The sequence below is a fragment of the Sciurus vulgaris genome (assembly GCF_902686455.1).
Source record: "Sciurus vulgaris genome assembly, chromosome: 5".
NCBI classification, from domain to species: domain Eukaryota; kingdom Metazoa; phylum Chordata; class Mammalia; order Rodentia; family Sciuridae; genus Sciurus; species Sciurus vulgaris.
This window is the reverse complement of record NC_136465.1, coordinates 31224601-31240751: the sequence shown is the minus strand read 5'-3', so window position 1 is coordinate 31240751 and position 16151 is coordinate 31224601. Positions and strand designations below refer to the sequence as shown.

Genomic DNA, 16151 nt, shown 5'->3' with positions numbered 1-16151 from the left:
CCAACAACATTCCAGTAGACAATCTTGGTCTTTATAAATCACTCAGATGACTTTTAAAGGTTAAAAAGTCAAAAGAAAGTTTATGATTTGAATCTGCTACTAATTTAACAAAGGTTTGGGGGGCATGACCTAGAAAAATTATCTCAGAATGGAAGAATACTTCTTTTCTCATTTAGAGAATAATAAGATGACACTTACTTCTGTATAATGACTCTAATTACATCCAGCATGTACAATCAGGTAGTAACATCAAGTGTTCCTGGATTAATGTAAAAATGGATTTAAATTAGAAACACAATACCACAATGCTCTAACATCAGCAAAAACCATTACTTAGAGTTTGTGAAAATGACAAGAGCAAATGTCAATCAAATGAATAGCCTGTATTTAGATAACCCAGGTAATAGTTCAGTGGGGAGGTTTGAAAAAGAAATTATTATTTCAATGCCAAGTCACGCTTACAGCTTTGAACAAGTAGCGAAACATGGGCATGTTTCTCAAATGGATTTCACAGCATCACTGCAAAAGCTGGAGGGGATGGCTTAGTTTTTTAAGCCTCAGATTTGAAATACCTAGACTCCCTGCAACTACAGCGTTAAATCCTCTGTGGAACCACAGCTTCAAATGCTATCAGGAGAGACTCAACTCTTCATCCTTGTGAGACTGATAAACTGAATGCCATGAAGTTTAGAGGAAAAGGAGGGAGCCTGTAGGTGCCACAAACTAACCCCCATCAACCTTCAACACACATGCACACACACACAAACATAAGCAGGATAGTTGTATCGTAGCATCATTTAAAGTTCCATTTGAGATTTTTTGTTTGGTAATACTGGAGGATACTGTTTTTAAGACATCCAGAAATCTCACAGCCTTACCAAGCACCATTTTTATAAACATTTGAAATAATTTTAGACAGCTCGAATTAGACTAAATGCATTATTTTTAATTCCCTTCAAATACAGTCAAAGAAATTATACAAGCTTACTTTAAAATACATTTTAGGTATCCAATAAACTACTATTTTTGTGGAAATTTCTGTATTTCAAATCAATTTCTTTTTGCTGCTTTGCTTATTCCTGATACCAACTGATGAATATTTGGAAAATGTCAATTAAAACAACAATATATTATCTAATTAGCACTCTAAAATTTCCTACCTCATTCATGAAATTTTATAAAATAAAAAAGAGCATTATTACTATCTCCATTTTACAGATGGGGAAAATGTGACTCAGAAAAATTACTAAATTAATCACAGCTGATGTGTAGTTGCTCTAAGTTTTAAAACAAAGGTCTTGAAAATATCCTGAATTTGTGTTAGTTACAAGTAAGATGTTTCACCAAACAAAACTGTATAATGCATTCTACATTTTAAATAAAAATATCTTTATATCTATTTATTTATTTATTGGTAACACTAGATATCATTGCTATTACATGTAATTAATGATTTAAAAGGATAAAAAATTGGAAAGGATGCTGGGAAAACTGTGTACCTTTTTTTTTTTTTTTTTTTTTAAGTCTACTACCTAGTTGTAACAGATGTCCATTTTCATTTAGATTTACCTCAAAATAAAGCAGAAAGATACAGTTGCCTCAAGGATCAAATGAAAACCTTGGAGTAACATGAGAACACCAAGTTTAAAACCTAACCTATTCTCCAAATGTTAGTTAAAAAAAAAATAATATTCCAAAAGGAACTCAAATACACAAACTAACTTCTTTAAGACCTTTATAAGGACATGACTTTAAGATTAGGCAAAATGAACCTAAAGGATAAGTATTGTCATAGCCACAAAAAAGACACCAAATAAGGTAGATTCCTTTGAAATTGAATATTATTTTAAACACGAATGTCCATGGGAGAGTTGACCTACTGAGAGTTTTTTGTTTTTTGTTTTTTTTTTTTTCAGATATTCCCACTACAATATAATTTAGCTGTTTTCCTCCAACCAGTAAGTGAGGTAAAATTCTCTGATAGGATTTTGAATTCAAGTAAAGAGAATTTTGGAGAAGAAAGAACAGAGAGTTAAAAGTTTTCCGGCTCCAAATACCTTAAGGACTATGAACAGACCAGAGACAATAGTGGGCACTGAGACCAATTTTAAATATATTGTATTTTTCAATTTTTGCTGGAGGTTCCTAGTTCCTTAGGTTGTATAAACAACACTCAGCTAGGATAGTAAGGAAAATATGGAAGACAATTTTTTTTTTTTTTTTTTTGGTTTCTCATGCTGTTTCATTCATCTTTTACATTTCACCTGGTATTAGCCTATGCTCATTACTCTGGCAAAAATGGCTGCTCCTGCTTCAAAATCCCATAGAAGGAATTTCCTTTAATTACACCTAACTTTTTAATAGCAGTTTCCTGCGTTGGGACAATTCTTCTAGGCATCTTACGCTGTTTAAGTTATGTATTCAGTTTCCTAGTAATAAGAGCCTTGAAGATTTTGTAAGCCTCACAACTCCTATCTAGTCTGAATAGATTTATAGATGCTCTTTAAAATTACTTCTGTTCCTTTGGCTACACGGGCAAGGATTCCAGAGTCCTAAAGGGATTTTTGGTCCATGCTTGCATGTGCAGCAACCGAAATATCAGAAAGAACAGCCTCTACCATGCATGTAAAGTCTCCATTCGTCTTTCTGTTCAAACATTTATTTAATACTTAATGGTGCCAGGCAAAAAGGTAAAAATACGTTCTACAAAGAATGGGAGGTAGACTTCTTGCCTGGAGGCATAGGTGCACTTCAGTGGGCTATGTAGAAGATAAATTTCTATTTCCCCAGATTGTCCTTTTCTTCCAGCTCAGGGATCTGTAATTAGAGGACGTCCTACAAAAAGCGGTGGTAGGAAAACTGATCACGTGAAGGACGGGTAGAAAATAACTAAAATGAATTTGATCATAAGAACACTTCACCCATACTCAATAACCATTCCAGTTCCCTCAGGAATCCTGAGTACATTTTAGACTAGGCAAACTTCAACTTCACACTTTTAAAAAAGAAGATCAAGAAGTAGAAAAAATAAAAAATAAACAGTACACAGCATTTCCCCAAAGTTCCTAAGGACATGCAAACCAGAGTTGCATGATTACATACATTTTCCAATAAGAAGCTCAATCTACATTTAACATCAGGGAAAGAAGCAATTTGGTTGACTATTAAAAGTTTATGTGGCGGCATATGACTCAAAAAGAAGCACCTCAGGAGGAACGAACTCAGCAGCTCCTGTAAGACAGACTTCTAACGCAATCCCCGAGAAGGCCGCATCTCGCGAGAGCTGAGGGAGCGCGGCCCTCGCTGAAGGGAGTGGGTGTGGCCGCCAGGTGGGCGGGGTCCTGGGGATCACGAGTCTGGGAGCTCTGACTGTCCGGTCTGCGCCGGTCGCTTGCCTCGGGACTTATTTCGCGCTGTACTACTTAGCGTGCAACTATGGCGCGGAAGTCGAATTTGCCTCTGTTTCTCGTGCCGCTCCTGCTCGGCCGGACCCTAGTGTGCGGCTCCAACACTCTGCCCCTGGTCCTCAACACTTGGCCTTTTAAGAGTGCAACCGAAGCAGGTGCGAGGCGCCGGCAGGGGGTGGGTGTTTGCGCTGCAAGAGCTCGCGGGGGGCTCGGGAGGATCGACTCGCTGGCCCCTGTGCAGCCTGCGGGGCACGCAAGCGCCAGATTGGCCAGGCCTTCCGCAGCCCTTCCTGAGTCGCTGCGTCTTTTGCAATTGACCTTTACTCCATCCTCCTCCAAAGCTGCAGTTTAAGTCCTTGTCATTTAGGATCGCTCTCTGTGTTGGCCCCCTGCACTAATATACACTGACTGCATCCTCCTGCTCACCTGCTGACATTTCGGGTCTTTCAGCTTTTACTTTTCCAGTGGAACTTAGGCAGGTTTTGGCCTGATGCCTAGTCTTTGCCAAGCTACCGTCTGTCTACCTCTTCACATCCCCTTTTTTACACCCCCTCCAACCTTGTTTCTTCAGTACCCTGGATTCTTAATTTCCAGACATGTTTTCCCCAAACATAGCATATTCTTTTCCCGCTTAACTTTTTTTTGTTTTTGTTTTGTTTTGTTTTTTTTAATTGTAACACACTGACATCCTGTCTCTGTCACCAAAATTGGAAGGTTCCAGCCTTGGCTGTACATTAAAATTGTCTGAGGAGCTTGTCAACAATCATTGTGCTTGAGCCCCACCTCCTGGGATTTTGATTTAACTGTTGGAACCAGGTCATCTGCTTTAAAACACACACACACACACACACACACACACACACACAACTCCCTAGGTGATTTTCCCTGGCAGTCAGGGAGGGTTGAGAACTACAAAGCTATGGAATCACCTCATCTAAGAAGCGTTCCCTAACTAATGTCCTTCTGCTTAATCTGAATCAGATTTCCATCTTCCACATCCTGTATATACCAATCTCATGGCATTTTCGCATCGTATTATATTTCTTTCTTTAGTTTCAAGACATGCTACCACAGGAGTAGTTTCATACCCTTCCTACCCCATCTAATGTATTAACTTTCCGGTGGCAAAATTGGATCCAGAATTTGAAGGAGGTAAATCAGTATGTTATAGACAGGGCATAGGAATCAGAGAACATAAGGAATCAGATTGTGAGAAAGATATTTATAGCAACAGTGAGACCCGAAGAAGCCCAGCAACCTGGTCAGGCGGCAGTTCTATGTAAGTTGCCTTCTCAGAATATACTGTCAAGCCTGCAGGTCCATTAGTGACTATTATTTAAAGTGCTTATTGATAGTACCTTCTGTTCAAGAAATTCTGGGGTTTTTTTGGGTAAAATGTTCAAGGAAGACCTCCTCTACACATGTACAGGGGTTCACAGAACAAGCATAGTGCTAAACGTGTGGCCACCCTCACCAAAGTAGCTACTTTTAAAACCAGGCTTTGCTACATACTCACTGTGACCTTAAAAAAATTTCTTAAATCTATGGCTTAGTTTCCTCTGTTAAAATGAGGAACTGCACAGTACTACCTCAAAAACTGTTATGAAAACTAAATGAACTAATATATGTGAAGCCTGTCTTGTAATTTTTGGTATGTTATTAGAATTTATTGAGACTTTCTATAATAGGTGTTACCTAAAACAAAGGTATTAATTGTGAATATTTTAATGCAGAAGGAATTTGTAAGGTGATGATTTAATAGATAGTTTAACTGCCTTTGGGTTGTTTCAATTTTACCTTTAAAAATAAAGGAGAGGGCCTGGCACCTTGGCACACACCTATAATCCCAGCAACCCTGGAGACTGAGGCAGTAGGATTGCCAGTTCAAACCCAGCCTCACCAACTTAGCAAGTCCCAAAGCAACTCAGGAAGACCCTGTCTCTAATAAAATATAAAAAAGGGACTGGGGATGTGGCTTAGTGTTTAAGCACCCCTGGGTTCAATTAAAAAAAAAAAAATGGAGAGGATAATTCTGCTCTTCTTAGAAGAAATAGATATTAGAAAGGGAAAAAACAAAACAAAACAAAAAATACTCACATTGTAGCAGTACCCAAAGTCTTTGAATTCTTCATAGTAACTACTGAAATAATTTTGTCTCTGACTCATCTGTACACTTGATAATTTGCTAACATTTCAGATTAACTTAGTGTAAATGGGGAAAAATCAAAATAGGAATTCTCTCTTTTTTTTTTTTGTATTTGGCACCAGAAAAATATATATAAACAAGCATTATTTGGTTTAATTAACAGCATGGCAGACATTAGCATCTGGAGGTTCTACCCTTGATGCTGTGGAGAATGGCTGTGCTATGTGTGAGAGAGAACAATGTGACGGCTCAGTAGGCTTTGGAGGAAGTCCTGATGAACTTGGGGAAACCACGCTGGATGCCATGATCATGGATGGGTAAGAGTGCCTTTCAGAGAGATTGCTTCTCTGTGTCTGTGCTTCATGTTAAGATACATTTAGAATTGTAGTTTCTCCTAAGAACAAGATGGGAGAGGGTGTGAGTTTTGTCACAGGTCAGAACCACTAATTTATTGTATTTGGCATTTCCAAACACAAGGAGTTCCCTCTCGATTAATTAAAAGTGAAAAAGTCATTCTAATAATATCAATAACACATAAAGGGAGATCTTCTCCAATAACAGGGAGAATCCCAGACTACAAAAATAATGCCTCTCACTGTATAAACCATCGTTCACCTGACAAATACTGTGGTTGGTTTGACCTGAAACCTTAAAGCCTCTTTCAGAAGCCATATTTAAGAATTTCAGTGCTGTTGGATATATGGTAAACTGATTTTCTATTTTTTCCTTAATTCTGACCTTGTGGGAATCTATGAACTTCGTGAAAGTGCTTTTTGCTTTTGTGTTTAAGATGATGTATCCTACAAAACATCATTGCTTGAAGAGTAGCAATATTTTAAAATCTATGAACCTATGAAAATGCCTTAATACATATTACTACATTTTTTTCTCACAGCACTACCATGGATGTAGGAGCAGTAGGAGATCTTAGACGAATTAAAAATGCTATTGGTGTGGCACGGAAAATACTAGAACATACGACACACACACTTTTGGCAGGAGAGTCAGGTACTTTTTAACTATACCAAAATTCTTTCTACTCTTTGTCTTTAGTCATCCCTATGAAAAATAGGACTCAGAAATCCAAAGAGAAAAGACCTCAGTTCAACTTCCAGCTCTTTTACTTAATATCTGTGTAACTATATAGGTAACTTAATTTCTAACCCTCACTTTATTTGTCTTTTAAGATAGGATTTTTTACAAAACAGTTTATTACCTACAGATGAGTAAATGCTAGATTGAAATAGTATTCACCATCAGTTTGATTTTTTCCCCCATATTACATTTTTATGCATGCATTATTAACCTAGGGATCATTATTAACATAAGAAGACAGGAGTGGAAGGAGTGTGCTATGTCAACATCACTTACTTGAACACTTTCCAAACCGTATATTAGAAATCATCCAGTGGTCTATAATCAAAAACTATTTTTAATGATATGTTTATCTAGCAACTTCTGTAGGTTTCCTTCAGTTTGGTTGTAAGTACAAAATTGCAAGCTACCTAACAAACAAAAGGATTTGTTACTCATGCATTGGAATACAGTGGTACCTTTGCTGCCACAAAGTTTACACCCTGGGCATTATACCTGGTCAAAGCAGCAAGAGTCCATATTGGTGAGAAGTATGCCCTTTTTTTTGTAAGGTGGAAGGAAGAAGGGAGATGACGGAGGTGAGGTAGCAAAGGATTCTATTATGACACACACTTCAGGGGACTCAAGCAGATCAACATTAAGAAGAATATATGGAAGTTGAAGATCTAGAAATTGATTTCCTTAAAGCTGTTCATGTCTGAAAACTCTTTGAAAATCTTTGTATACCCCTCTGGATGTCTTTGTGCTTTGTGTACCCCATGTAAGAGTCAGCTGACCCAGAATGCCTCCAGCACATATATTTTGCTTGAAAGTGGACATTTGGCTAATTTATACTTTTCTTCCTAAATCTCCAGCCACCAAGTTTGCTGAAAGTATGGGGTTTATCAATGAGGATTTATCTACCAATGCTTCTCGAGGTCTTCATTCAGATTGGCTTGCTCAAAATTGCCAGCCAAATAATTGGAGAGTATGTATACATATTCAATTTCAAAAAGTAAATTCCTTGAAAATATTAAATTATTTCCTTTCAGTTCTCTCTTGCCTGCCTATTGCCATGGATGCTGCTTAGCATCCTGGCTGCATGTTACAGCTAGAGATTTAAGTTGCCTCTCTGGGCATTGAATTTAGCGAAACCTCCCTTAGCAGGCTCTGGTTCACATCCAGGGTGAAGAACTACTGGTCTCTGGCAATTGTTTGCAGACTGGGAAAGTTCTGGGAATTGGAGCTGACCTCATCAGAGATTTTCTGCTTATATTTTCCTGGAATAAAGGCTAAAAAGTCAAAGTTTGGAAAACCTAAGACTAAAATATTTCCTAGATCTTATCTGTGTGAAGTATATCCAGCATCTTACCATTACCTCATTTAAAGATTTATACCATTAGGTGTCTTGTTTGTTACTAACGGGATAATTTGTGTTAATGGGACTTTTAGCATTTATCAGTTTGCCTTTGCCATACAGATTCCTTCTTTGATTATCTTATGGTCTTATCTTTTTTTTCCCCCTCATTGCTAATTACCATGATGTCTCTGGGATTAACCTTGGAAATAGATAATTGATAAAAGAGAATAGGGGAGGTACCTAGTACACAAATGTATAATGTGTACAGATTGAACATCCCTAGTCCAGAAATCTGAAATTCAAAATTCTGCTGTGGTTCCAAAACTGGAAAACTGCATACCCTCATGTGTTGCAATCAAAATGCAGGTGCACTAAAAGTACCTTATAAAATCATCTTCAGGCCACTTGTATACAATGTGTATGAAAGATAAATGAATTGTTTGTTTTGACTTGAGTCCCACCCCATGATATCTCATTATATACCTGCAAATATTCCAAAATCCAAGACAATTTAAAATCCAAAACACCTCTCCTTTCAAGCATGTCAGATAAGGGATCATCAACCTGTAATAGGTTCGTCTTTTGTTTTTTGTTTTATTTATTTTTGTGACAGTAGGGATCAGACCCATCAGGTATTCTACCACTGACCTATATAACTAGCCCTTTGTATTTTTTTAATTTCGAGACAACCTCACTGAAGCTGGCTTCAAACTTGAGATCCTCCTAGCTCATCATCCTGAGCCACTGGGATTACAGGGGTGTACCACCTCTCCCAGCTAGGTTCTTATTTTAACACCAGTACATATTATACAATCTAAATTTATAAATTTGGATGATATTTTTGTACCTTTAAGATTTAAAAGGAGATCTGAGTTTGTAGTTCAGTTGTAGTGTGCTTGCCCAGCATGTGTGAGGCACTGGGTTTGATTCTCAGCACTACATAAAAATAAAAGGTCCATCGACAACTAAAAAAATAAATTTTAAAAAAAGAGCACTTAGAGCAAATTTACGTAAGCCTAGCTTTGGAGGAAGAAAAAGTGGTTTGCAAACATATTTTGTTTTAAAGTTCAAATTTCTTATTTAGCCAGGAAACAAATTCTGAAATTAGAGCACATTGTGTTGTACTGTATTTCATTGTATTAATATGTAATTTAAAAAACTTTATATCTGCCATTGTGCTTAGAATTATAGTAAATAAAGACAAAATTCAGGGACCTGTTCCATGCATTATAGATATCTAACCCATATTGTGTAATTCTGAGACTAGCATGGGAATTTTGTAGTTTATATATTCATCAGTTTTCACATAAGGCTTAGCTAATCTTTAAGCTTTGCATTACCATATGTTTCTTACCAGTGTTTGGTGATTATACATAACTGCTTGACAATTTCTAAGATACCCTTTCTAAAAATTAAAACTTAAATTTTATTTACAGAATGTTATACCAGATCCTTCAAAATACTGTGGGCCCTACAAACCACCTGGTATCTTAAAGCAGGAGCATCCTACCTATAGTACAGGAGATGATCATGGTCATGATACTATTGGTAATTTGCCTTTTATACACTTTTCATGATTAAAAGTTAATTACCTTCTTCTTCCCTGTTCATGTACCAGAAGTTGCTTTTGGCAAGTAAGTGCCTCTCTCTCATTTTTTCTCTTTCATATACATATAATTAAGAGATTTTATATGTACATGTATATATTTATATATATATGTATGATATATATGTATAAAACCTTGTTGTAGCATCTGCATACAGTCAATGATAGTTTTTTATATTGTTTCCTTTTTTTTTTTTTTTTTTTTTTTGGTGGTAGTACTAGGGACTGAACCCAGATATGCTGTACCACTGAGCGACTACCCACACATCCAGGCCTTTTTATTTTTTATTTTGAGACAGCACCTCACTAACTACTAACTTCCCTAGTCTGGCCTCAAATTTGCAGTCCTCCTCAGCCTCTCGAATTGCTGGGATAGGCATGTGACACTGTGCCTGGCTATTGTTTGCTCTATTAAAGTAGCCTTAAATAATTTTTTCCAAGTTTTAGTACGAACTTTTTTCTACTAGTCCATTTCAGTGATTTTATTTGGAATTACCTTTGAAAAAGAATGGAAAGTAACTCACCAATTTGAAGAGTGAGGATATGGGATGTCTAACAAATGATGTTATAAAGTCAGGTCACTACAGTGCATAAATGATACAACTGATATAAGTTTCACTATCCACAAACTTTCCCTTTACTTCTCCCTGAAGTTAATGAGAGCATATTTATATTATTTTTCTAGTTGGAGGCTGTGAAAACACAGTAAAGTACATAGGCTAGTGACTTATAAACAACTGAAATGTATTTTTCACAGTTTTGGAGGCTGGAGATCCAAAGTCTGGATGTGGAGAGATCTGGTGTCTGGTGAGGGCCCATTTCCTAGCTCATGGGTGATGCCTTCTTCATATCCTCATGCAGTAGAAGGAGCTAGCCAGCTCTTTGGGCCTCTTTATTAAGGGTAGTAGTCCCATTTGTTAGTGCTATGCCTTTATGACCTAATCACCTCCCAGAAGCCCCCTCACTAAATTCATCACTTTGTGGACCAAATTTTGGGGGATCAAACATCCAGACCAAGAATTTACCAACTGCTCAATTGTTTGGTTATATTTGAGGTAAGTTTGAGGTACTGACAACTTTTTTGTACTTCTAGGCATGGTTGTAATCCATAAGACGGGACGTACTGCTGCTGGTACATCTACAAATGGTATAAAATTCAAAATACCTGGGTTAGTGTTTTCATAAGAACAGAACTCTCAAATATACATATAATGTAAAGCAGTATGTCCTAGGTGCTATGGAGGATAGTGCAACCAAGTACAGCCCTAGCCTCACAGCTGAGACAGGTAAATGTGAAAGAAAACACATTACTACCTGCTAAGTGCCAAAGGAGGAGTCACAGCCAGTGTTTTAGAGATCATGGGTGTCAGAGAGGTTTTCTGTTTAAGACGAGTAGTTAGGAACTCCAGTAAGGTGATGTGAGCTAGGAACTGAGCCTATAACCACAGAAAGGAAAGGGGATAGGCACTGACAGATGCAAAGTAATGATACTTTAGATTCAGGGCTTCTGCTGGCTGAAAGAGATTGTCAGTGTGTATTGAGGTAGAAGGTAAGACTGCAAAGGAAGACTGAAGCCATATCCTAAGGAGTCTTATGTCAGTTTAAGGAGTTATAAATTTTATTTTGAAATGGTAGAAAAGGATTAAAGATTTATTACAGGAAAAACTTTGGCAAGAGTTTGGCACATTATGTAGGAAACAAGAATAGATGTTAGGTAAGGAAAATCAATTTTGAACCTGTTAAAATAATCCAGAAATTTGATGATAAAGAATGGTAATAATAGAAAAGTCACTGTCAATCTGTAAATATCTTCTCAGCATATAACTAGCTGATTACAAATTTTTTAATTTTTTAAATCAACAAGTAAAGCATTTATGATATGTCATGAAGTTTTCATATATGCATACATACATACACAGACATAGTGAAGTAGCTAAATCAGGTGACTAAACTTATATTTACCTGATTATTTATATTTACATGATTATTTTTTGTAATTACAACTTAAAATCTGCTGTCAGCAATTTTCATATAGACAATAATAAAGGTATTGTTACTGTAATCATCATGATATACAATAGATCTCATGAAGTTATTCCTCCTAACTGAAATCTTTGTGTCCTTTGACCGATGTCTCTCGTGTCCCCCGACTCCCTGGTATCTAGCAACACCATTTTCAACAGTTCTATAAGTTCAACTTTTTTATACTCCACATCTGATAATAAATTCTTACATATATATATATAACCTAAGTTGAAAAACTAACAAAAACCTTTTCTCTTAGTTGCAAAGAATTTAGTTAAAACAATAATTAGTAGTTATGTGGAAATATTCCCTATTTTGGAAACTGTTCATAATATAATTTATTTTACACTTGATTTCCTGTCCTAAATTCTTATACTGTGTGCTCACAGTCGCATAGGAGACTCACCAATACCTGGAGCTGGGGCCTATGCTGATGATACTGCAGGGGCAGCTGCAGCCACTGGGAATGGTGACATATTGATGCGTTTTCTGCCAAGGTGTGTCTTCTTACATTTGTGAATTTGAGGGATCTTTAGAGGGGATGTGTTCTCTGTCAAGATTGAAAATAATTTTTTGTATTGTGTAATCTGAATTTTTGTGCTCAAGATCTTTTTAGAACTTTGTATACAAACTTTTTGCCTATCCTTTAGTTAATGGTCATTCAGATTAAGTAATCATAGTTCCTTGAAATACAATAGTACTTCTCACCTTACTTCACAGATAATATTTATGATCTATTCAAATGCAAGACCACTAGGTCAAGGAGCTGTGATAATTGATGAAAGTAGGAAGCATAGTCCCTATGTACTGTTAATTATTAAAATATCACGTTTCATACATGTACAGTATTTTCTCCTTTAATTGTAGCACCTTTTTAAAATTAACCTCTATTCACTGTGATTTCTGCTGTATTACTAATTGACAGTAACTCAGCCAAAACCGAAAATAGTCCTTTTCTGAAACTAATGGTGAATGACTTGAATAGATGATATTATATCCAGATTTCCTTACCTTGAGGTTGATGCTTTAGTCAGTGTTAGCTACTCCCGATCATTTATATGTATTCTGTCAAAAGTGACATTTTTGGTGCTTTTAAATTTCTAATTTAGAGTTACCCAATTTGGAGTTGGCATTTATTCTGTGATACTGAAGTTCTCTCTGTTTAAATCAGCTACCAAGCTGTAGAATATATGAGTAGAGGAGAAGATCCAACCATAGCTTGCCAAAAAGTGATTTCAAGAATTCAGAAGTATTTTCCAAAATTCTTTGGGGCTGTTATATGTGCCAATGTAACTGGAAGTTACGGTAAGTTGAATTTGAATTTTGATTTATGCAAACTTCCAAATGTTTATTAAACATACCCTTTTAAATACTGTACTATGGAATACACTATATTCAGTAGAAAAGGGGACTATGTTGAGTAGACTCTGGGTAAATGTTCATTGATAATCTTTCAAGACCCATAAAGTGTTAAAATATACCTAAAACCCTTTTTGGCTGACTGCTGGTAGTTATTTATGATCTGTTCTTTGGTTATAGTTCTTATCTTCCACATGTGTCCTAAAGGGAGTTCAGCTTTAGCATCAGTACATGTTAAGATGTGCTAATTTAGTCCAAAGCTTTTACTAATTAGAGGTAGGTAGGGATAAATTATTTCCTGTACTTCTTTTCTACTCATTTACTTAAATGTTTCAGCCATTTAGATCTTCTTGAGGCTCCAGAGAACAAAATGTATTACTAATTAGTAAACCAAAGAAGTTAGCAGAATTATTTTTGCACTGTTTGAGGCATGTCTTTTGCTTCATTTACTTTCCGTATGAGCCTATCACAGTTTCAAAGCATTTTAAGATCAACCACTGCTGATTCTCATTAGTGAATTTTCAGATGGAGAAGATATACAGCTTACTGATCAATACAACTTATTAGGTTAGACTGCTTATTATTTTCTTTGATCTTTTACTTCCCACACGTCTGTATTTGAAAAACTTATTTGAGGAATTCCTTATTCTTTTTTAAGTACTAAGATACAAAGTCAGTAAGATATGGGGGAGGGAAGGTTTTATGTATGAAATAAGTCAGCTTCATCGATTCCCTCTTAAGAAATAAACTGTAGAAGGCTCACAGTTGGATTTAATAGGATGGAAAATGCTAATTATATAATTGTAGATGAATTTAAAATGACTAGTACCTTACATTTGAAGTAATGGGAGTAGAAGGGACATGTCCCCCAGTGACTTTTAAGCAGAAGATGAACTCAAGACAAAAAGCATCTTGTCAAATAACTCTTCTTTCTATGAGATTAAAAAAGTAGGAAAAAAAAAAAAAAAAACAAGCAGTGGTGTTATATGTGTGAGGGATGTTAATGGATGAATAATAGGAATGTTCTAGTAGCTATGGAAATAAAATTTTTGGAGGATGCACCTGAATAATTTCTTATAAGAAAGCAACACGAAAACAGTAAAATACTAGAAACAACAATCAGCAGATTTTCCGAAGCTCAAGGGGATTCTTCCCTACCACCTCTTTTCTTTCTCTTTCTCTCTCTCTCTCTCTCTCTCTCTCTCTCTCTCTCTCTCTCTCTCTCTCTCTCTCTCTCTCTCTCTCTCATGACTACTCAGTACTAAGGAGTGATCTTCTTTGTGGCTTTATCATACATAGGTATAAAATAGCCAGTGTCCAGGCAAATAGCAATATCTGTGTTGGTTATAAATATTTGAATCCTGTATTTAACCTCACAACTTTCTCTTTTTTGACCCAAGGTGCTGCTTGCAATAAACTTACAACATTTACTCAGTTTAGTTTCATGGTTTATAATTCTCTAAAAAATCAACCAACTGAGGAAAAAGTTGACTGCATCTAATCCATCTTTTTTGTCACTATCTGTACTTGAAGAAGGAAGAAACAAAAGCAAAAGGATATGATCATCGTGCAGTGGTTCTCATGTATTTTAAGATTCTTGTATAAAATAAGCACAAAAATAAATTTATTCTGAAATGGCACTTTCTATATCTGAAATTTTCATATTATCAATTTTTATTTAAGCTTTGTATGCCCCCTGAAAATTAATATCCATATGTGTGTTGTATATATTTAAAATGTAAATGATATTTGATTTTCTGATTGATGTTGCAAGAAATTGCTACTTTGGGGATTTATTTTCACAGTGATGTACTAAATCCAAATCATCTGTATTTGAGTACTTCAGATAATTAAACTACACAAGCCTCTTAGGCCTTTCTCAAAGAAAGAGTAACACTAAGAGGTGGCATATTCACCCTGGTTGAATTTCAGTTTGTTATGTTCAATATGACATACCTCTTACCACTGATTGTTAATTTTACCTAGTGTTCCTAATAGCTTGAAGCAGGAAGAATGCTGTTAATATAGGTGCTTTTTATTTTGCACATATTAGAAAATATGGTCCTTCTTCTGATAAACCATATTGATTTTGTTAGGATTACTCTCTGATGGACCTCTGAATGTAGGAAAGTTCTGGAGCCACAAAAATCTCTGATCTTTAAGCTACTGGTATTCAGTATTGATCATGTCTTTTGCAAATCATTAGGGGCATTTGATTTGTACTGTAATTTTACTAATGTCTCCTGCAGAGATGGGGGTTACAATTAGAAATAAGTCAATAAATGTGTTTTCTGGCTTGGTATTATTTTCCTAACTTTTGAACTATCTCTGACAAGTACGTGGAAGTGTGTGTCTGCTTTCTCAGCAACATCCTTTTTTTTCCCCCCCTCGGTATCAGGATTGAATCCCAGGCAATTTACCACTGAGCCACATCCCAGCCCTTTTTACTTTTTGAGACAGATTTAACTAAGTTGCTTAGGGCCTTACTAAATTGCTGAGACTGGCCTTAAGATCCTCCTGCCTCAGCCTCCCAAGCAGCTGGAACTACAGGCATGCACCACTGCACCCAGCTCTCAGCATCACCTTTTTCCTTTCAAATGATTCTCTTTAAAATCAGGACTCATTAGTAAAACTATATATACAGTATTTTCCTCAAAATTCAGTATTCTGCACCCATTTTGGTGTTGACTGTCTGTCATAATTTAGGGTAGAAAACTGTAATGTTAGCAGGGGTGGGTAGGGCATACACCCATAATCCCAGCAGCTTGGGAGGCTGAGGCAGGAGAATGGTGAGTTCAAAGCCAGACTCAGCAACTTAGCAAGGCCTTAAGCAACTCAGCAAGACCCTGTCTCTAAATAAAATACAAAAAAGGGCTGGGGATGTGGCTCCGTGGTTAAGTGCCCTGGGTTCAGTCCCAGTACAAAATAAAGAAAGTTGTAAAGTTGAGAGTGATATAGATCACTTGTTCTCAGGCTTTGCTATGTTCAATACTGACTGGGGAACCTCTTTAAAATCCTCTGCTCTATCCCACTAAATCAGATTCTCCACAAATGAGGACTCAAGGTCTAGATTTAGCAACGACTTATGGTAGTCTGAAAGCTAATAAGGAGACAGTTCTGCAGATTCATACTCAATAAAGCAAAAGAAGAAACCTCAACTTTCGAGGGTTCCCA

General features: G+C 36.4%; 1 protein-coding gene and 1 long non-coding RNA gene across 4 annotated transcripts in view; one reads left to right on the top strand and one right to left on the bottom strand.

Moving 5' to 3' along the window:
- Window positions 1-3347, bottom strand: part of LOC306661810 — a 167301-nt gene extending 163954 nt beyond the window's left edge. The window contains exons 1-2 of one of the 3 annotated variants that reach the window (XR_013763962.1): window positions 2995-3347; window positions 199-259 (exon numbers count right to left, since the gene is read on the bottom strand). This is a non-coding gene — a long non-coding RNA (uncharacterized lncRNA). The remainder of the gene's footprint in view (window positions 1-198; window positions 260-2994) is intronic. The other 2 variants (XR_013763963.1, XR_013763964.1) reach the window with 2 other exon arrangements.
- A 2-nt stretch (window positions 3348-3349) lies between these two features.
- AGA (aspartylglucosaminidase) lies at window positions 3350-14617 on the top strand. The gene is made up of 9 exons (XM_079141037.1): window positions 3350-3562; window positions 5717-5870; window positions 6449-6561; window positions 7503-7615; window positions 9424-9535; window positions 10687-10762; window positions 12008-12115; window positions 12790-12923; window positions 14378-14617. Exons 1-9 carry the CDS (start codon window positions 3436-3438, stop codon window positions 14476-14478), a joined length of 1038 nt encoding a protein of 345 aa, XP_078997163.1. The 5' UTR covers window positions 3350-3435; the 3' UTR covers window positions 14479-14617.
- The last annotated feature ends 1534 nt before the right edge of the window (window positions 14618-16151 follow it).

Bases quoted from the DNA above. Each gene is read 5' to 3' on its own strand.
- AGA (XM_079141037.1), top strand. From the start codon at position 3,436: ATGGCGCGGAAGTCGAATTTGCCTCTGTTTCTCGTGCCGCTCCTGCTC. The intron at 7,616-9,423 runs GTATGTATACAT...TTTTATTTACAG, and splicing joins GCCAGCCAAATAATTGGAGA to AATGTTATACCAGATCCTTC. The intron at 12,924-14,377 runs GTAAGTTGAATT...TTTTGACCCAAG, and splicing joins CAATGTAACTGGAAGTTACG to GTGCTGCTTGCAATAAACTT.